This window comes from Ostrinia nubilalis, chromosome 1, assembly GCF_963855985.1.
Source record: "Ostrinia nubilalis chromosome 1, ilOstNubi1.1, whole genome shotgun sequence".
In the NCBI taxonomy this organism is placed as follows: domain Eukaryota; kingdom Metazoa; phylum Arthropoda; class Insecta; order Lepidoptera; family Crambidae; genus Ostrinia; species Ostrinia nubilalis.
In genome coordinates, this window is record NC_087088.1 from 9,421,555 (window position 1) to 9,445,141 (window position 23,587).

The 23,587-nt window shown below is 35.2% G+C and overlaps 1 protein-coding gene and 1 long non-coding RNA gene across 2 annotated transcripts in view; both read right to left on the reverse strand.

Moving 5' to 3' along the window:
• The window catches only part of LOC135075671 (lachesin-like), a 91,877-nt gene extending 71,601 nt beyond the window's left edge, over positions 1–20,276 (reverse strand). Inside the window, exon 1 of the mRNA XM_063970111.1 lies at positions 19,911–20,276. Within this exon, the coding sequence (XP_063826181.1) occupies positions 19,911–20,076 (166 nt within the window). The 5' untranslated portion in view covers positions 20,077–20,276. The remainder of the gene's footprint in view (positions 1–19,910) is intronic.
• Positions 10,793–11,615, reverse strand: LOC135075670 (uncharacterized). The gene is made up of 2 exons (XR_010258087.1): positions 11,303–11,615; positions 10,793–11,183 (listed from the first exon to the last, which is right to left on the reverse strand). It is a non-coding gene; the product is annotated as an uncharacterized LOC135075670 (long non-coding RNA).
• Positions 20,277–23,587: the final 3,311 nt, after the last annotated feature.

Here is a 23,587-nt window from a genome sequence, read left to right on the forward strand (position 1 = left end):
GATATTAACCAGCAACCACTTTATATTCGGTCATTTTTGCGGGTCATTTTTTAACCAGTAGCGTTAATACGAGATATTAACCAGCAGCCACTTTATGTTCGGTTATTTTTTAACCAGTAGCCGTTTTTTGCTCTAGCGAGTAAAAACGAGATATTAACTACCGAGATAGCCAGGTATTGTAATATTATTCACTTTTACGAGTTTTTAAGTATCTTCTTTTCGGCCATTTTTAAAAGCCGTAAAAACAGAACATAATGAGCTCATACAGAAAAATGTTGCGTTTGTACGAAACTACCCACATTAAGAGCTTGCCTTCTTGGCCTTACACCTTATGAACCATCAACCGTCTTGGAGCATGATGACCCGGCGCCGCGGACGCACTCGCCCCAGTCGAGCCTCCGCCTGCTTTTATAACGACCGATGACCCTGTGGCCATACACATTGTTCAATGCTACAAAGGGTAACTGAATAATTTTGTTGTTTCGTATTTTTATACATTACACCAATCGATATTGGTCTAAATACAAAGGCTAGTAAGAAAGAAATAAGTATCGGATCAAAATTCAAAGTGCATTTATGTAGATTCGTTACTTGCTATTTATTATAAGGTCAGAATAAAAGATCCTAAATAAACCTTAGGCCGGTTTGTTGACCGAACCGAGTCGAAGTGGAAATAAATGCCTACTTTATATATGAAGTATGACAATATGTCGTTTTTTTCTATGCAACGACTCATATTAACTGACATTGTGATTGTGAGTACTTATCAGTCTCACATTTTTTTGTTGGAAACTTACAAAGATCTTTCTACATTTCCGGTCGGTCGACCAATTACATCGACGGTCGACAACTATAACTCATTATAATCCTCTAAAACGGGAAAAGAGGTATTTATTTGATATGACAACTAATCCAGGCTGCTGCACTGAATATATAATTTAAGCTTTAGCCGTTCGCATAACTGTGTGAATCGAGGCTTTATACAGAGGCCGTACCGACAAGCTACGCCCTGCTGTATGGTATGATGGGCTAAGACCTATCACCCGCCCGCGGCGCAACCACGCCGCCTTCCACAAGCGCAGGCGCCGTTATTTACGCCGCAGCGCCGCGCCGCCGCCGCCGCATGCCCAGCGCTGCCAGCGCAACGCGGGAAGCGCCATTAAAGACCGACCAGAACACCAAGGTAACCCGCGTCCCTAGACGACGCGCCATCTATGTACAGGTATGTGCTGGCCGCTTAAAATATTTTTATTTTAAATGCAACGTACCTAATATCCGGTTACAGAATTTATTGTACCGAGATACCTATTCGATTCCCGATTCGAACCCAGATGAATTTTTTCATAATCATCATAACCATGCGAGTAAACATAATTAATTATATATAACAAATAATTATACACGTCGGCGCAGAGACGTTGATATTAAGAATATTCTTAATCGCATCCGTCGACACGAGTACATTCTGAGATTACCCACTTGTTAAAAAAAAAAAAAAAATGTTCCTAGATGGTGGACTTAGATAGCGTTTATATAAGATGCTAAACAAAGTTTATGTGGTTTAAGCACTTCAAAAGGGATGCACTGAAAAGCAAATAGAATTATGGTCTTATTTTAACGGATGTTTGTTTTGTATCTGAACAAACAGGCAACATTTTTGTTTGTCTCTTTGCGGCCTTTCTAGCCCTGATATTTTTACAAAGTTTATTTTTTTATTCATGACGTCTCACCAGCTTGTATCTATAAATAATAGATAAAATCTAAGAGCTTCCTTAAACTGTATCGGTATCGGTACATAAGATGACGTCATTTTTTCTTGTATTGGAAAAACATTATTATGTAGGTTTGTACCTACTAATCAATGTATGATTAATGCTAATAATACTATTGATAGTCTTACAAAGTAAGGCTTCATCATCATTATTATTATTTATTTACTAAAAAAAAAGAGGTCAGTTTTAACTCCATGTACTGTTTTACAATTGGTTCGTATAAATTATTTATGTTATAACGTTATAATTCTCATAAGAAGAGATGCGACATCATGAAATACATTGAATCATTTCTTATCTTGCTAAATCTTTTAGACAAGCAAAGTATCTTATTATGCGTTAAAGCAATAATAACTATGCCTTTATAAATATAACACAATAATAATTACATTGTAATCAATGTAATAGAAAATTATTGACGCATCAAAAAAGAAATCGGGCCGCTTGTAATAACAACCGGACTAGTGGACTTTGGTCAGTCAAAGAACGAATCAACCACATAAAATAAACTATGTATTATGTAGGTACCTACCAGTACTACCACTACTTGTAACCTTTAGTTTAGATTAAGGACATTTTTTAATAATACCAAAAAATAATGCGATATTATTTTACGAATCGATAACGCTGCCACAAACTCATAATAATGAATGAGTCTTTCTTCCCTTTCTATGAAGTATAAATTGAGAATTAGTATTTTGTTATTTTTTCTTAGCATGATTATAAAAATTCAATCATCACAGTCATAATACTGAAGCTGACTGAATCAAGGTGTCTGAATAAAGACACGGAGTAGGAGCTTGGTTCAATATTGTCTCAGAAAATGTTAGACGCTTTGGTTTCAGTACATGACATAAACCTATTTTTTGTTTCTTGAACTTTGTTTGATATTTAGTCATAATTCATATTTTATCGTCTGGCGTAGAGATTTCTACACGATTAACATGAATTAATTCCAATTAATTCGCCTTAGAATGGCGACCATTTTTTTTAGACGTTAATACGTTTTTTCACTAAAAAATAAATAAATAAAAAATTTAAAAAAAATAGAATGCTGGGGCAACAGGTACATCATTAGTACCATATTGCTCATTTAAGCTTACCTTTCTTTGGCAGTGAGTTTTGTATTTGGCAGTCGTGGATCAAACAAAACGTACCAGACTCCGCTATACACTCCGCAAATAATAAATAAATATCCTTCCTTCGACATTTTACACTACGCTCCTAGTCCCAAACTGAGCAAAGCTATGGGTCCTAGACAACGGATATAAACATACTTAAATACCGTTTTTATATACATAAGTACATATTATACATAGTAACACCTAGACCCATCACAGAAATTAAAATGTATCAATTCAATTTCTGCCCGGCCGGGGATCGAACCCGGGACCTCTCGGCATAGTAGTCCGTTTCGAAACCACTACACCAAATGACTGACAAATAAATATTTTTACAATGCTCAATTACATCATTGTACCTACCTTACTCTATTTTCTTAGCATATTCTAAAGTCGGGTGCATCCTATAATAACATTAAATAACCACCGCTTAGCAATATCGTTAGTGAAATCATATAATTTATTGAAATATATAATTATTTAAATAAATATTATAATTTATAGGTCAGGTTTCGAGAATCAAAACATAGCTATTAAAAGGTGCTATTAAATAGAAACCAAACTTTTTTCCTCGCAACAGTGTTACTTGGAATCCAAATTAATACTGTTTTGGAATACTGGTCAAACTGTATCCAAATAAATTAATAAGTTTTAATTAACCACATTATTTATTTATTTAATTAAAATGCAAGTGAGCTTATGTTTTACAACAATCAGAGTGTTAGCCTTGCAATCACTGTGATCGATTCGGTGTTAACCACTACCGTCGTCAAGCTCAGTTCTGAGATGAAACTGGATAAATATAGGAAAGGAGTGTCGACACGAGGGTGTTCGGCCCACACAGCACGCGACACGCGGCAGTATTGCCTGCGGTTTGCGCCGCTGTCAACGTTGACACAATTAGCCAGTGTGCTGGATAGACAGGATGCTCTGTCAACTGTCTTGGCAACTTTTTACAATCAGTAGTCGTACTTAACAGTTAATAGAAGTACAAATAAATGTATATAATAATACTCTATAATGAACAAAATCTTGTTGAGACCGTGATACTTGTTATTGTTATGAATAAGTGATGCAATACGATTATAATACAAAAATATTGCTTTATTATGTATTTAGTACATTGACATTTACTCTCTTAACCATTTAACATGGACATTGATCCATGCTCTAAACATCTACACGGTAAAATAAATCTCGGAGGCGAAAACAGGATAATTATATGATCAAACGAACTTACCAAGTGAAGTTCGATCTGAATTATCCTGTTTTCGCCGAAGAGATTTAAGGTCCCTCCCAACCCGAAGATCTTCTATATCTTCTTCCCTGGAGGTAAACATCAATGTCATCTCTTCTCTAAATATAATGAGACCGCTCGGACACCGAGCCCACAGCGTGGTAGGGGTGGGGTTGCCCGCTCTTTTGTTTTTTACTACTACTACGCTGAATATTGTGTGCGGATTGGCTTGTCGTACAGGGGTACTACACGGTAAAATAAATCTCTTCGGCGAAAACAGGATAATTCAGATCGAACTTCACTTGGTAAGTTCGTTTGATCATATAAAAATAAAGCCAATCTCCCCGCAAAATGGACCGTGTGGATGCCTAATCCTGTAATAAATCATCATTTAGAGCGAATAATCATCATAAACCGTACGTCGGTGGCGTGTGAGTGAGCGACGAACGGCGATCGCCCATACATCATGTGCCGATTACATGTATCAAATAAACATTACGACGGACTTAGCTTCTCATATATCGGGACCGCGTGTGGTCTCGCCAATAACGATATCGACGTTTTTCGGCAACAAAATTGATTTACGATTAGATACGTCCACGCCTTATTACAAACTTGTTACCGGCGTAATGCGGATCGCATTACCTACCTACGATGCTACACAATACTAATAGAAATATAGTAATTTATTAGTTTTGTTGGTCATTATTGCAAGTTGCAAGGACGAAAGGATGGAAGGAAGGATGTATTGGTATTTTATTTTGAACGTTTTCACGGAGTTCAACAAAACAATAAGTGCCTGCCCTATGTCATTTCCACAAACTATAAACAAAACAGCCCCAAAAGAATTGAGTGAAATCGAAAAAACATCAACATCAAACAAGACGGTAAATCGACACAGTGTTGTGCTCTTGAAGTAACTTTTATGGCTACTTTACATTATCACGACGACACAATAAAGGCCCCTTCCCACGGCCGGGTTTTGTTACGGTGGCGATTGGCGGGGAAGTCAAGGGGCGCTAAGAGCCCCTGCGGGCGCGAACCCAGAATGAAACGAGCGTTTTAGAATAATGACGGTGGTGATTTTAAAACCCAATAATGTCATATCAAGCCTAGCATTAAATAATAGCATAAATAAGCATAGGTAGGCATTTTAGGAAAGAACTCTTCTTCTTAGTTTTTTAACGTTACATGCATAGAATACATACACGCAACATAATATCACAGTACTAATATATTTTTAATAATTTTACTTAGCATCAGCATTGAAGAGTTTTCTCATTTTTTTAGATGAAGGAGTAACACGCGCACTTCATTCGGGTTATAACACTCCACTCTATGTGGATAGAGCCTTATGAGTTTACTATTTTCAGATGATTTAAGTAGCAAATTTCAAATTCCTCACTTAGAAGTATTGTGTATTTCATAAATTTGTAGACTCTTTGTAAAAATAATTATTATTAATTATTTTCTTTCAACACAATATCCTGAAAAGAATTTCAGGAAGCGGAGGACCGTTGTTATTATCAAATTCGTCATGCTTCCCCGCGAGGCCTGTTCTTATTAAGGCACTAACTCAACTTTCCTGCTAAGATCTGACCGAGATAGTGAACAGAGAAAAGTAATTTACGGAGCCAGTATGATATGAATTTTAAATTGGCGTGGGGTGCAGCCCGCGGGCGCCGGGCACGGACCATGCTGCGCTAGTTGCCAGCCTGCACGGATTATCCGGAATGTCCTATTTTCAGGGTCACGCCAATTGCTATTTTCTCTGATTTAAACGTGGGAAATCTTGACTTGCTCTTTTATTCCATTGCCTGAAAGTTGATCGTCAAACCATACGATATTGAAGAAAAGAAAGTATGATGATATTATGTAGGTACGGGTTTGCGATCTGTCCCTTCCCCAAATGCTAAGATTTTTTGTGCGTAATCGAATATTTTGATATTTTCAATAGCACAGCTCTGTGTAGTATTCGTGCCTGAAAACTGATATTTACGCAACTGGAACACATTAAAATCATTGATCTAACATCAAAGGACGATTCTTTATGTAACAACTACTAGTATATCCAAATGTAGCAAATGGTCAAATGGATTTAACGTATTCCTTAAAAAATACTAGGAATATTTATTTATCCAGTATTTGTGGACACCATCAAAAATTCTCCAAACGCTGGCAACCCTAACCCCAGACAAACGACATCAAGCTCCACGATTAAAAATTCGACAGGGGAGCATGTCCGCTGTGTTATCGAGCCGCATGCATCTCCGCACTGTGCCTTCTGAACACTACAATTCGGTTTGCTATACGTAGTTAGACTCCACATCGACAGGTATGCTTACTCGGATGTACCTTCGAAATGCCATATTTGACTAGCTAGAACAGACCGGGGCATTTGACCGTTTTGTTTTAATATGTAACAAGAAGTACTCGTAGGTAACATTTTGATATTTTCTCAAGTCGTGCCTTCTGAACGCCACTTTTGATATCACGAAACACATTGACTCAGGTGGAACAACAAAGCCATATTGAGTTAATTTAGATTAATTATGTACCAAAATACAGACAATACTTTTTATTCGCAGTTTTCGTTCTGCATACCTACATTAACTATGTTCGTATTCGTCTGGACGACTGAATTTTACAATTATATCTGTGCACAATGTGTTGTAGTCTGTAACGTCTCACACATCGCGGGAACTGATCGGACATCCATTGCTCATGCTTGCAGATCATTCTTATGACTCTACATCTTAGTAATTTGGGTACATATTGTTCAAATGTAAATAAATATTCCGTATAAACCAAACCACCCTACATCATCAGGTGTGCTTTATATCGATCGGAAACACGTAATTTAAAAATTTATTCTTATAAGGCCAGTAGCAGGGGCTCACCCCAACGCAAATTAAAAGGCGCGCCGGCCCCTGGGGACTCCTATTTTGAGTCGCAAAGATTTGCAAGGGGCCGCAAACCATTCTCTATGGTCGGCAACAAGCTACAATCGATCATTAATTACGTTTAGTCACATTTACGCGCCACATGTTAACATACGAAACCCCATCGTTACGACTACTTAGCGGGACACCCGAAACGTCATTTGTTTTGGTTAGACAATGGTGCAAAAATTTGTTTTAGACCTTGAAACATTTTAAAGACACTAAAGTAAGAGTCTATCTATATAAATATAGATCGAAAGTAGGTAACTAAACATATATGTAATTATTAGTTTTTAGAAAAAATCTAAAGTTTGTAGAATAAATTCTGCGGTCTTATCTCTAATAGCGATCTTAGCCAGACAGAGTGGAGAGCGTCCGTTGTAATATGAGGGGAGCAGGATTGCAGTATTATTAAAATTTACTTCTGAGACATTCAATTAAATTCATAGAGATCAATATTGTAATCTGCGTTGTTTGGTATATTTTTGCTGCCGTTCAATCAATATACCTCAATATTCTCAATCACTCACAAAGACGTCAAAGAGTAACGTCAGCGTTCAGATAATTATTCGCATTATGCGAGCAGTAGGGCATGTATAATACTCGTATATCAGTGGTTCAGAATCCGAATGTTGATATAGGCGGAGAGCGTGTGTGGAGATAAGCATCTGCTGAGTGGTCCCCTTCTGTTTTCCGATCGGCGCACACTCGCTGTTGCTATTAATTTCTACGCCGTCACAAAGCTAATACACAGGCTTGGACATAATGTGATTATATTTGCAAGTAAAATTCGGATGGGACTCTTTCGTGCAATCGTGTCGTCACGTCTGAGGAATAAATCCAGGGGACTGCGCTGAATGATACTTATTGCATACATTACTGGTAGAGATTATGTAGAGATCGGTTTAAGAAAGTAGATGTGAAAATTATCTTTTGATTTTTATCCCATTCGTTCGCCTGTCATGGAAGTAATAAGATGGCAAACCAAAAATAATTGGAGCAAGGTTTAATATGGATTCTTGTCAAGATTACAAATTAATACCAGCAGGTCATAAATCCTATAAAAAAGGAACGCAGGATATTACACATACTTATGAAAGATTATAAAAGGGAATTTTAACAGTGCTTATTATTTGTTGTTAGTTAGCAATAAAATGTTCAAAACAACATTGATTTCCCAAGTTTTGTTTCAGAAGGTGCAAATGTTTGTATACTTGAGACTTTTCCTGACTTCTTAAGAAAAACGAATGAGACAACAATGTTAAACTTCCTCCGCACCAGGCGCGCCAATAAGAACCACGTTCCTAAAAATGTAAAGTGAGGGGAGACGTTAATAAAAATTCCGCGCTGAAACAACAAATTAAACGAAGCCGAGCGACTCGAAAAGCCATAAGTACTCATCTCAATTGCCACCGATAAGAAATCCAAGCCTTGGCAATGTATTCGCGGCACGTTTCGGCTCACGGTTTTTTCTCGCTATGCCACGGTGGCGTTTAAAACGAATTGACTCTTAAATTCTTCAGAATGAAATGTTGTAGGAGTTTTATTAAATCGAGTGTAACCATTCCTGACATTACGCAAATGGCGGGTCCTCCCCTACATCTGTCGCAGGGATGCACCCCCTTAATAAGTGTTAACGCTCGCCGGCTGCGATGAACACTCCGCTGGCTCAAGCTAAATCTCTACAAATTCTTGATACAAATTAATGCCGCGAGAGAACTCCGCGAGCGTCTATTGTAATTTCATTCCGCGCGCGCCCTCACTACCCACGCGTTACAATAGGTGCGCGCGCTCCAGCGACGTGCCTAATACTGGATGCTTTAACTCCATTTTATGTGCCATGAAAGACCCGAAATGGGTGTTAAAACATTTATTTAATGGGAAACACAGTCTTACGACTCATCTTATGTTATGACGTCGATGTATGGAGAGTTCACTAGGCCAACCTGTTATACGACATTTACTTTTTTCCAGAATCTACATACGAGTATATTAATGTTCTGAGAAAATGGAAAAACACCTTACAAATTTTTAATTACCTAGAGTCTCTAGCTAGACCGTTCTTGATAAAAAAAAGGTAATTAATTACCGAGGAATTACATTTGATTGTTTTCACTTTCTGTTGACAATTTTCAATTACCATAGTGTACCATTCATATTATTTATTGACATTGCATATAATGCATTAACGAAATTAACGTTGGCAATAACTCCCATAGAGTAGTAACATCATACAAATTGCAATTCATTTCTATTTTTCAGACCATTAACCCTGGACAATAACACGGCAGCGGAATGGCGCGAGTAAAATAAACGCCGAGCGAAATAGTTCCGAACTGGTATCATCGTTGCAAATGTAAATGAACAATTAAAGCTCTCGCCGTGGCCAGGGACAATGATGATAATTATTTTAGTTTGCTGTCGGCGCGGTTGTCACTCGCCGGCTCCTGCTCTGGAATGCTCCTCGGACCCCCATTTTCGCCATTAAACAGCGACACTTCTGCTGTTCGTAAATTATTATCAGCCAGCGCTTTCATTACTCGGTTGCCGTAACAAAGGAACTCCGAATATACGAACTGATTCAACTTCGATTCGACTCGATTCCGCCTCCTCTGCCATTGTTAGCTAGAAGTCGTGACTCATATTAGGCCCGAGGTGAAATTTTGATTAATTCGTTACAGTGCTCCCGGTTATCGTTTAGTTCCGCCCGAGAAACTTCCCTGAAAGGCGGGTCGAGCTTTGAAATAATTGCATTGGCATAATTTTCAATAGAACTGCAATGCAATCGTCGCCGTGTCAGCAATTTTAGATTAATCGGGAGCTAGTACAATATTGTTTCCAATTAACAAGGAGTAAGTACAGTTTATTTGTAGGCTATTACATTAATTGATTAAATTATATGTAGGTAGGTACGTAGGTAACGTATGGAACTTTAGCTTAACTGATTCAAGAGCCCATGTAAAATCTTCATAAATGCAACCCCACTCGATACAGACTGAAGCAAGGGACTTTAATCTACCAGTGCAGATCCAGTGATTAATTTCTCCTTTTGACTTTGATGAAGCAAAAATCCAACCATGTATGATCATGTCCAGCTTAGGTAATTGGATTTTCATTTTTCAAAGTATCCTTTGATATAACGTAGTGTCCATTCAGTTTCGTCCTACATATGTGTTAGTACACCGCTTCTAATTAATTATAACACATTCTTTTTATAGTCGGTGAAATTAGTTACTTTGTTTAAAATATTACTTCAGTCATTTTGCTAATAAATAGCCTATCTCATTCATATGGAGTATTTGTATTTTTATCTTCTTTATAAATATAGGTAAGCATAAGCACTGTATAATAAACCAAAAGTTCACGTCGAAAATAAATCAATAGGTCCACGCCACTAAACAAGGGAAAACGAATGGATGTGCGTAATCTAAGGTACCTGGGTCAAATATGGCCACCTTAAGGTTTGGTATGCTTTTTTAATAATAATAAAGCTAAAACAAGAAAGTCTAGCACTCATTTCTAAAGAGTGGTTATTTATCTTTACAAAAAAGGCAAAAAAATGTAAAGACTTCAAATGATAAAAAAGTTTTTGCAACATTTTTAAAAATGTAGAAATTGGCCATATTTCCGACGGGGGAGGTAAATATGCCCATACATGTGGCCATATTTACTGTATGAATTAGTTAGTTTAAAAAACTTCTAAATAAAATGAAATAAAAATAGTTATTATATTTTAATAGAAGATTTATTTAAAAGATATTCTTTGGGCGATATTCATTACAAATAAGGAACTAAGTACCTTAACAAAAATGTAAATTAAAAGATAAAGTCAACAATGAGACTCAACAAGTCTTTCTTAATTTTAAACTTAAAATGCTAAGTATGCTAAAATCTTCTCTTGTTCAGGGTTAAGAAGCGGTTTCCGACCCAATGTAGATTTTGTCTCCTTTTTCTCTAGTAAATAACGCCTCAAAGTACGTCTTGGCACATTATAGTGCTTTGAAGCCGTATATATTTTCATCTTATCGCTTTTGATTGCAGTTAATGCTTGTTTCATTGATGCTTCTGACCAATTACCTCTAATCCCTTTAGATTTATAGCGTGCCATGGTCTAAAACAAAAAAAAAGGTTACTACTTACTTAATATCGTTAATATGGCCACACGGTGGCCATATTTGCAGTCATTCATTTATTACGTTTTCTTAACAGGAATGAAAAACTCATTATTACTTTGGTAATTAAACAAAGAAATATCAAATTACAATCGCCACACAAAATCATAATGTGATTTACAAAGATTCTTAAATTCAAACTAACAAAATACAGGACAATACTTGCTTGATGTTTTTATAACCTTAAAACTCGTTTCCATTTAATAAACACTGGGCGACTAGCGGGCGCGCGGGAGGAGTGACAGGTACGCCGTTCGGATACACGCTACACTAGCGACAATTTATGGTCGCGTTCAGGTTATTATAATATTTCGTATTTGAAATAATGACATGTGGCCATATTTTTCGGCTGGCCATATTCGACCCAGGTACCTTATTCAGGCAGTATTCACGAGATCGCATTAACTAGTCAGATCGGTGAACGTCAATGCAGTGAAGATGTGTTATTGGAAGCGAGTGCCGACTAGTACGCCGACGTGACACATTCGTGGCAAATGACTCGCTAATTAAATTTCATTGATTCAAAGCTCATTTGTGAAGTGCGCCGGATGCCTACATATCAGTGGGCACGCTAGAGTAGCAGGGAAATGGAAATGGCTCGAATTCGGCAGAACGGGAATGCTTTCAGCTCGCGTAATTCAGTTAAACGAGTAATTTATGACTGGCCAAATTACTGGCATCACTGTGTCCGGCTATCTGATACGAGCCTTAACAACAATGCAATCCATACAACATACCAATTTGATAAATGCAAATTATGCGTAATTCGAATGGCGTACGCTGTCGTCTGCGAATGTATTATGACGCACTGGGAATAGTAAGAGCCAATAATTATTATGGTAACTAGTCTATTCCCTGAAATTATGCATAACATGATTAAGGTAGGTAGGTACATCTAAGATTCTAATGAATAAAAGACATCTCAATGTTTTAGATATATTTTTTGTCTGCTTGTACAGCCAAGTTTTTTTTTTGTTTCTATTTTAGATTTTATGTTTATAACTAAATGTAGTACGGTTTTATACACTTAATTATGGACTGGTTTTTGCTCAGCGTTTCAAACTCATTTCATCACATTCCTTTCTCCATTCAACCTTCTCTGTTTCGTTGTTGTAGGAAAATGAGACTCGCACGTTTTCAACATAGTAACTATTCAAATGTATGTTTTATCGTTAGGTAAGTATTAAGGTTATAAAACATTTTAATTTTAATGTTAATATGAAGTATTTTGCTAGATTGAGAGGTCAATTTTTTTTTTAATCTTGTGTAAATAGTATCCCCCCATGTCCAGTTTTCTACTTACTTACCTATGCAATTGAAAATATTTATTGATTGTTTTATAATTATAAATATTTGCCGTTGTACTCTACTAATACTTACTGTAGTGATGGATTTGATTTTTTATAAAGCTTTAGCATCTGTATTGATCCACTCGATGATCATTAATGGACTAGCTATACTTATTTAATAAATCCTTCTGGTGTGTATCATTTTATGTTCATTTTATGTTCATTTTATGTTCATTATGCTAGTAGAGCCACTTGAACACTTTAAACTTATTTTGATGTCGGCTTTTTACTTATTCATTTTATTTTCATATTCACATGTGTAAATTCTCAATTACCACATTATGAAAATCTTTTTTATTATAAGACACAACTCAATAAGTAACCTCCATTAATGTGTTCTAAGCGAGGTTAATGGAAGCTGACTTCTTGGTGTGTGATGTTTATTGTATCAGATCAAAGAGTATACACAGACAGGTAAGATTAGTTTCTCCCTCAACAGTATTATCAGAAGATATTTGTGTTCCATCTTGAGTTACTTACGTACAATAAATACGTAAGTAAGTAGGTGTTGTTCTATTTCGTCACCGCCCACCCGCCACTCATAATAATATAAATAACGAAGAGAAATGAAGGCCTAGCTTCGCTTTCATTAAGATATTCTTTCATTAATAAGCTAAATATTTTGATAACACTGTAATTTTATTTTGATACTCGATTTAATTTATGGAATTTAAGTACATAGTGGTATAATGTAAATTGATCATTCTGAAACATAGAGATGGTATTTTAGGGAGAAGCCATTGACACCTCTTGACACTAATTTAAAGCCATAGGTAAACTCTTTTAATACTGAGGAAATAAGTAGGTAGTTTTTGTTTTTTAGAAAATTGTTTCTCACAAACATTGGAAAACAATTTAAAAAGCGATTGTGGTGTCAGAGTTATGAATTTTGTAAACTGTCACCTTTAAGATCGACATGGTATATAACCTCTGTCTTCTTGGTAGCTCAGTAACATTAGTAACCCAGAAAGCGATTTTTTTTAATTCAAAACGGTCTAAGGCAGTCTGATTTTCCAATAGCATGAAAAATACAATCAAATCATTTAAAACCGACTGTTATATTCGTTTCCAAACTGCTTGTTAAAAATAAATTAAGTATATTCAGATGACACGGGTCCACCGTGATGAAATATTCCAATAATCCATCAAGCATTTAAGAATAGCTTGACAGAGTAACCGATATAATAATATTTATCTCTCTCAATAATAAAAGCAGTCATCTGACAACTGAAAGGTTATCTTCTTTAGTATTGTTGCACTACACTATTTATAGCTATAATAATGATTCCAATCTACACACAAAATTGCATAAGTCGTTCCTAAAAAATGAGACTATAAATGCATGCACTTTCTTCCGCCATATACCTATATTTAGGTATTATTATGTAAGATTTTAGAAAGAGGTATTAAACATTGCTTCATAATCTATCTATACTTATAATAAATCTGTAGAGAGGTCAATTCTGTACATGAAATATATTTTCAAAATAACTATCAGGGGGTGATTAGTGATCGATACTGATGCAAAAAATTCAATCAGTAAAATTTTTGTCTGTCTGTCTGTCTGTCTGTATGTTCCTTATAGAAACAAAAACTGCTCGACGGATTTTAACGAAACTTGGTACAATTATTCTTCATACTCCTGGGCAGGTTATAGGATACTTAGGAATTCCCACGGGAACGGGCATTAGCGGGAAAATCCTTTTGTATGAAAAATCTAAACCGCTTAAGTTAGACGCTTGAAATTTGGCATGCAGGTACCTTAGTAAACTTAAAACTTAGTTACAACAGGATATTGCAAAATTCCCACGGAAACGGGAGTTAGCGGGAAAAAACATTTGTATGAAAAAATCTAAACCGCGTAAGTTAGACGCTTAAAATTTGGCATGCAGGTACCTTAGTAAACTTAAAGCTTAGTTATAACAGGATATTGCAAAATTCTCACGGGAACGGGAGTTAGCGGGAAAAAACATTTGTATGAAAAAATCTAAACCGCGTAAGTTAGACGCTTAAAATTTGGCATGCAGGTACCTTAGTAAACTTAAAGCTTAGTTACAACAGGATATTGCAAAATTCCCACGGGAACTGGAATTAGCGGGAAATTCCTTTTGTATGACTGACTCACTGACATACCCACGCACAGCCTAAACGGCTAAACGTAGGCACTTGAAATTTATAAGGGACGTAGCTTAGGTACCGTAGAGGTGCACAAAGAAAGGAATTCCCGAAATTCCCACAGGAACAGGAATTACCGGGAAAATCCTTTTGTATGAAAAATCTAAACCGCTTAAGTTAGACGCTTGAAATTTGGCATGCAGGTCCCTTAGTGAACTTAAAGCTTAGTTACAACAGGACATTGCGAAATTCCAACGGGAACGGAAGTTAGCGGGAAAAAACATTTGTATGAAAAAATCTAAACCGCGTAAGATAGATGAAGGGGGTAAAACGGGATCCACGCGTACGAAGTCGCGGGCGGCCGCTAGTATAAAATTATTTTCTTTCTTTTTTAATCTTTGATGATGAATGTCCAGAAGGACATACGCAATGCATGTATTTATGTATTATTTACAACTTAAATCAAGGTACTATTTCGTAGTGCTGATCTTAACAGTTGAGTACGTACTTCATGGTTTATTGTCTCTACAATTCCCGCCTGAAAAAAAAAGTAAGCCTGATAATATTTTTAATCATTTTACTAACGTATTTTAACGTGTTTTCTTAACTTCAAAGTCATTCATTATAATTTAGTGATTGTACAGTATTATCAACAGGGCTTGAATATTTAGTGCCGATAAAGTAAAAATGACGTCGTCTTGACCACAGAATGATGTTTTACTTTTGTTACTTTATTACTGTAATTTAAAATTATTATAATATATTTTTTTATCCACCAGGAGTAAACTCTTGGCCTGCATCTCGCCTGATGGAAAGTGATGATCAGGCTGAAGGTGGAACCGAGCTTCACCCAGAATCCTCAACCACTATCTTAACTCTAATTGCCGGAGCACAGCAAAGCAGTTAACAATGTTGTTATGGCGACAAACTTAGGTAAGATGGAAGTAGATAGCCAGGTGGACTTGAGAAGAAACCCTAGGCTACCACCAACCAAACCGAACAGGAAATATTGCCCCCACATTTCACAACTTAATTAAAATAAAAGTACCTACCGCAAGAGCAATAGTACCCGTTTTCCAAAAGTCGAAAATTAACAATATTCTTGTAAATGTGTCATTTTATAGATACTTTCTATACATTAGTAAAAATAAATCCTAGTACATACTCGTATAAGTAATTATGAAAATACAACAATTGAACAATCACAACGCTTGATATGAAAATATTAATCTGATTTTTTTTTAATTTATTGTTATTATTGATTACGAAATCATCCTATGGTAAAAAGTTATACGCATTAAAAGTTCGAGCACTGTGTTATTATTATTGTTATTAGTTATATTATAACAACGGTAACACAGAGAAAAATAATTATACTTCTAAAATTATCAAGTAAGTAGTAAAAATTAAAATTAAAAAGCCTAAATCTGGTAAGATAAACCATTAAATAAAATGTGGTTTTTCCTGCTCAAATAAATCAACTATCTTGTTGTCTATCAATTATATTGATTGACCTCATCAATGTGAACATAATTTGATTGATTAATCCCGTAAATAACCAAACTCCGAAAATAAATATTTTTTAATGACTTAAAAAAATCGAATTGCCTAAGGTTCGTACTTCTTAACGCCAGAAAATTTTAATCTATAGTAATATTATAAATGCGAAAGTAACTCTGTCTGTCTGTCTTACCTTCACGCCTAAACCGATTTTGATCAAATTTGACATAGAGGTAGTTTGAGTCCCGGGAAAGGACATAGGATAGTTTTTATCCCGGTTTTTGAAACAGGGACGCGCGCGATAAAGTTTTTCTGTGACAGACAAATTCCACGCGGGCGGAAAGCTAGTAAATAAATAAAATTATCAACTACCTATATTATCTACCTACATCAATCAACAAGAAGATCTACTTACATAATTTAGGTATCATAAGCACATACTTAGGTAATTTAATATATTATTATTTATATAATGTTTAAAAACTATTAACTAGTATTCTTAGATACACGTTATTAGATCACATGATTTACTAAAACATACCTAAGTAATATACAAATTGTTACTTTGTAACAATCTTCATTTCTTAAAGATAGTGTCCAATTCGACACAAAAAAGGAAAATTCCTGAAATATTAAAAGTAACTTTCGCAATCATTTCTAAAAATATTTAAATTTTTCCTTTCAGTGGATTAGTCATTAATAGGATTATTCTCCATGTATTTTTATAATGTGTAAAATGCAACTTTTTTGTACCTAAGTAATAGTAATTTCTTTCCATACTGCACCCTAGTAATTTATTAGTAATCTTCCTATTTCCATAACGCGTCCCCTTTGGGATCACAAGACTACAATATCCATAACTTTAATTAATGTCCACATTCAATAGTAGGTAATATAATAAACTTGGCTGTAACCCACAAGTGCCCAAACACAATGTGAAATTTTTGATTTTATTTTTAGGATTAGGTAATCTTTTATCCACTTTCCACGGTTACAACCAAAAATATTTAATTTTAACCTACTATCCTATAAAGTTAAATACATGAGTGTGCATTTGAGACAACACCATTCAGACTGAACACTAGGGTGTCCCGTCGTTGTATGGGAAAAAATTTGTTTTGAGCTACGGTTACGCAAGAGGAGTCAAAAGTTGCGTTTTGACATATAGATTACGATTAGCATTAAATTTAATTAGATATCTGTCATCTTGAGGCCTCTACCTGACCTTAAAAATTTTTAAAATTGCTATTTTAGGGTTCCTAACATAAACAATAAATAATACAAAAATAGCGTTTTTATGAAATTTGAGGATACACAATGAGTCACAGAAAGGTTTAAAATGGTTTAAAAACCAATAAATCCATAAATACTTTAAAAACAGAATTGGCTTTTTGACTAGAATCAGGCATTTACGCGTGCGATTTTAATGTATTCCTAATTAATCCATGGGTCAGCCAAGATATCGATTTAATTTGAGGATACTCAATTCCCTTCTCACAGCAGGTTAATAATTTTATTACGCTATTATAAAACAATGATTGGCATCTCTAAGTGGAAGCTAACAAAAATGGCAGTCAATTTTAGAAAATCAACCATAACTTGAAAACCATTTGTCCGATTTCATTACTTTTTTATTTGAATCAAAGCTCTATGTGTGCGCTTGATATTTTGTAGTATAAATTGTATCGATAAAATCAACCTTTAGTTAGTAATTAAAGGAAAATTGAATTTTTTTACATTGTTGTGATACTACTTTTAAAATCATTTTTTTACAAAATGTCTTATACTCTACTAAAAGTTTTACACGAGCCAAAGAAGTGTATTAAATTGTCTTTAATTTGATATATAACATGTATGCTTTTCATAACTAAAAATATATTTTTACTTCCGTTGAAGTTCACCATTGATAAAAAACTGCGTACAGAACAAAAATTTCAGCTAGAAAGTGTGTGTAACGTACATAAATGTTATTTATATTTAATAGTTTGCTAAAACTATTTAACATGTCAATTAGTATTCTGTTTAAATATAATATTTTATAGATTTTTGGCTAAGTAGTTTTTACCTGAAAAAAATCAAAAAGTATATTACTACCATATATTTGCTATTTTTTTGTTAAATTTATGCTAAAAGCATGTAATATTATAACAAAAAAGTGCGGTGCGATACCTTACAGCAATAAAACCTCAACAGAAATAATACCAACAGCCTCGCTGAAGAAGTAGAAAATTTGAGAAAAACAAGTCAAAATATGAATTCTGCTACTTCGAACCAAACCTATTCCTTACTGGAAACAATCTGTCATTGCCTGCAAATCATATCTTAGGGTTCCACTGCCACTGTTATTACAAAATAAAATGAAATAATTGTAAAAAAAATAAAATAATAGATGACAAACAGTGAAGGGCTGATTAAGTGATTTTTTGAGACATAAAAATGCCGGTAGAGCCCTTGAGACATTATTTTATATTTTTTTAATTATTTTTACGGTAATCTACATCGTATGACGCAAGTTTTGAGGGGTCTTGTGTAGCGAAAATATAAAAAAAGATATTTCGGGACACCCTACTGAACACGTCACGTAAACTTTGAACTCAAGCCAGTTGGTAATAATTACCCAATTGAGAATGTTACTAGGTATGCAAAATCACTTGAAACCTATGTTACAGTTAAGCTTTTACATTTACAAATACATTAGTTTTTATTTCATTCAAAAATACCCAGTAGTTATGATTTTATAGGCATTCAAAGTTCGCTTAAATATTGAGTCCCGCCGACGGTCACGTGACCCCGTGTGACGTACATTCACAGCGTCCGCTCACTAGAAAACGGATATAAACATACTTAAATATTTTTTTTTTGTAAATACAAACTTATTATACATATTAACACCCAGACCCATCACAGAAATTAAAATTGAACCAAACCCAAACTTGATGCGATTGTGTCGTTTTATTGCGAATTACCTTCCAGCTCCATCATTAGACCCCGATTACTATATAGAATTAAAATACTCATCAATACAAAACGAACGAGCCCAAACTCGATGCATTTAAGTCGTTTTATTATAGAGTTCCTATGGCCACCTTCCAGCTCCATCATCAGATCAGCTCCATGTCATCATAATATTGCATGGTCATCCAAATCACATGTGTTTGCGAAATTTCAGCTTAATCGGTTGCCTGGAAGTGGGTCTTAATTCAGTTTTCAAGATTCCACCCATACAAATATGAGCCAGTCGTTGTAATATGACGTCACGCGCATAAAATGGCGGGCCGGCCGCCGCCCGCACTTTTAAAATTCAATATCTTGGAAACTAATTGACGTATCGAAATAATTCTTTCACGTGTATTTTTTATTTTTAACAGAGAATACAGAAAGCTAAAAAACAAAATTAGTGAACATTCTTCATTATTGGGTAAACAAAAACGATAATACGATTTCTCGTCATATTTTACATCACTATGTTTATGGATGTTAAACCTTTATCATATTAGTGTATACATTTTTGGTAAACAAATAAAGAAAAATTTAAATATAACCGTCCCGTACCTACAATAAATACCTAGGCTTATTGAACGTTGACCGAATTATTTTACCCATCGGTATCTTTTTCCCGTCGGAAAATTAATTCAAACATCAATGTAGTTAGAGTTTCCTTACCGAAACTGCTGCTGCATAATATGATAAAAAGTTACTTACCTGAGTTGGTAAGTGTATTGTCTCCGAGCCCGGTTGAGGTGTCAACGTCAGCATGAGCATCGGCGGCGGCGGCGGCGATCAGCGCGCATGCCCACGCGCACCCGGCCACCACCAGCGCGCCCGCGCTCTGCCTTCCACAGCGCTTCAGCTCTCGCCGCTTAGCCATATCACATCACCAACTACGTCTCTACTTTACTACCACTACGAAACTCAATGCAAAAGTTTTGCTAAAGTTGTTATTTGGTTCGGAATCATCTAAGAAAGTAACTTGGGAATACTTTTGAGAGTTTGTATGATGACGCACGTGGAGTGTCGTGCTTTGTGAGTCGTGCGCGGCGTCGCGGGTGGGTGCTGAGCGGCGGCGTGTTCGGGCGACACTGGCGGCGATGCACATCGCGGCGTCCGGCTCCTCCGGAGTCGCAGCATCTCACACTCGGCGGCGAGGTGGGCCGCTGCGCGCGCACCGCCCGCTCCAGCCAATCGCGGGTCGGGGGAGGGCCCGCGCGTAAGATGCACGGAAGTATATGCGAAGGCCTATGTACAAATGATAGCGGACAGGTGGTTTCGCGGCCGTAATTAGGCCTCTGATAACTTATTGCTACATAAATATGCTTAAACGCTGGACGATTAAGATAGCGCCCGGATCCGCAAGCCTGCTCGACGACCTATTACTAACCAATTACCCGTCCGCGCCTACCTGCATTCTGAAAAGCTTTTTAATTTATTCTCAGATTAAATCCCTTTGAAACTCTTTGGATGTTCTCGTTAATTTTAAGGGCCATGGGAATTTACTGTCCAATATCTATCTTTTGTAAGGGATACATTTTATTATTTTACCACAAAAAAACTTTTTTTAATTCATTTAAAACTACTTCACTAACATTTAAAATGAAAATTGCAAGATTTGCAAAAATCTTACAAATGTTTAGAAAAACCCACTAACTTTCCTAAATTATTTTTAAGCGACTGAAATTTATTGTTAATTTCTATTTGATGTGAAGTGAAGCACACTTACTTACCTCATAAAATGTGTGATTATTTAAAAAAACTGTTAGTAGTGAGGTGTTCCGACTATGATCTGTGCTGCTACAAAAATATTTTTTTTTTAATAAAAGTTAATCATTTCAATTCCTACATTTGCAATATTTATTTACCTGTACTTGTTTATTTTATTTTTAGATATTAACCTAAGTAGATAGTATTTCTAGGAGCTTTTTTTAGTCTGGGACGCACGAGGTCAAAAGTCATATGCCTGATGCATCATTTTCGAGAAATAAGTCTTGTTGTCCCATCAAATTAAGGCTAAGGGTTTGATGAAATAAAAGCAAGTGTATTTCTAACCATTTATAAGGGTGTTACAGATGGCTCCGGCTTAACATGTGGGTGTACGAAACCTCAAACCATTGGCCATTTACTATTCAACCCAGAGTGCCAGTCAGCTGCACCCTAAGAGCGGCCAGTGGGCCAAAGTGATTTCCCTCGATGAAGATATTTAGCTAAATAATCTTTAAATATACCCCTCATCAAATATTGTGTAGAGTTCAACAATTCAACATGTCAATAAAGTTACCTAATAAAATAATACTAAGAAAGCATAATTGAATAAAAAGGTAAACTAAAGTACCGAAACCTGTAGGCTGTAGCCATAATGTGAACATGAAATATCTCCTTTGGCTGACCTACTTTCCGGTCAAGGACAAATCGCTTTACTAAGCGAAAGCTTTTGTACATAGTACAAAAACGTAAACGAAATTTGATATTCCGGTAAAATATTTTCTTGTAAAAACATTACTTAAAATTATTTTCTCTAAAAACAAAATCAGGCATGAAAGTAAACGAGCATTAAACTAAGTACATAATTAATTTAATTTACGTCATAAAACATTTAGCTTTGAATTACTTACTCTCATATAATAAATTAAATCGTAAATTACTTCTAATTTATAGTAGTTTCTACTTTAGAATTAGCTCAGTCTGTCTACTACATAAATTTACGTTCACGCCTACTTGCAAAAACTTTTGCAGACGAAATAAATAGACTAAATTAGGCTAAGTTTAGGCAGGTGCTTAAATCATCATATTAAGTAAATAATTAAGTCAAAATATTTTAATTTTATGTTAAATAGTTATTATTTTGTGTAGACAATACTTATGTTTTGTTATGTTATGTTTGGAAAACCATTTCCATAAAAACGCTTTTTGGATCATTTTGTTTAAACCGTTTTAGGTAATTTACAATACTATTTTACTGTTTTGTACAATTCTAATTTTGCTCAAATGCTTTGTTTTTAATAATTGAAGATATTTTTCTCTTGAGCATAAATAATTCCAAAATCGTAAGAAAAAATAATTGCAAATAAGTATCATAATACCTATGTAATAAGTAGGACCCTATCCAAATAATTTTATATCAAGTTTTAGCAAATAATAAAATACTTTGGTATGTAAACTCGCAGGAAGAGTGAAAAACCTAACCATAATAATTTTCCCTTTCACTTCTCATAGTGAATTTTCACGAAGTTAGGTAAGTTACGTCATTGTTACGAATAAGTAGAAATGTTAAGTTTTTCGCGCTCGCTCTATCACAGCACTTTTCCAATTGTTTTTTATGTAATAATGCCGCACCGCTAGTATTAGGAAAACGATATCATTTTATTATAAATAGCTTAATAGGTGATCAATGAAATACACAAAAAGCATAATTATGCAGTGTGTCGCTATGTGGAGGCTACGAACTTGTAGGTGTAGTTACCTATCTACTTTTAGTTAGACTCCGCGCAGACTGAGCTTTTTGTTAGCCGATACTCCAGTATGAATGAAAGAAAGGGCACACATTACACCGATTGGTGTACCTTATTTAGTTATTGGCCGATTCCGCATACAAATTAGCAGCCGACCAAACTATCTATCGATCGACAATAAGCCATATTCTGCGTGACCTTAAAATTAAAATTGGTTGACTGGCATATTAGATAAAGTAAGAGTAGGTACTTACCCACCTATTTTTTCCATCGATCATAAGAAAAATATTTATTAAGCTTTTCTGAAATTCGCACCCGTAAAAAAGTAATTGTTAAATAAAACACACGTAAAAGTACTTTTCTAAACTAACTTCAATGTAGGTAGCTTTAGACATACTCTCTCTCTCATCTGTGGTAGGTAGGTTGAGGTAGGTACTTTTTTAATAAAACTAAAGAAAATGTAACCTCTTGTACTTTCTATAATCTGTAAATGAATTCCCGCGCTCTGTCTGTCAACTTTTTCTTTTTTTTTTGGCTGGGCTTAAGCCTAGGGTCAAAAGCTTATCAAAAATGTACTTTTAAGCTAAGTTAGGCAATTGAAGTTAATTTCACATTAATAATGCTTGAAGTTTGTGTTTAATGCGGAGAATGTGCTCTGTGGGGGAGAAGGTAGTATTACTAATTGCTTTGTGGGATAAGGATTAAAAGCGGTTGCACCTTATTATAAATACGAAATAATTTATTCTAAATTCATTAGGTATTAGATACAAACTTAATTAATTACAAAAGTGTCTCCACTTTTGTCTATTTTTTTATAACACTTATATTACATTTTTTCTCGTTAGGTATTATAAGTATGCATTCCTTGTAATCATCGTAAGTTTAAAAAAAACATTTGACACATTTTTGACATATGACTGCTGGCTGACATTGACA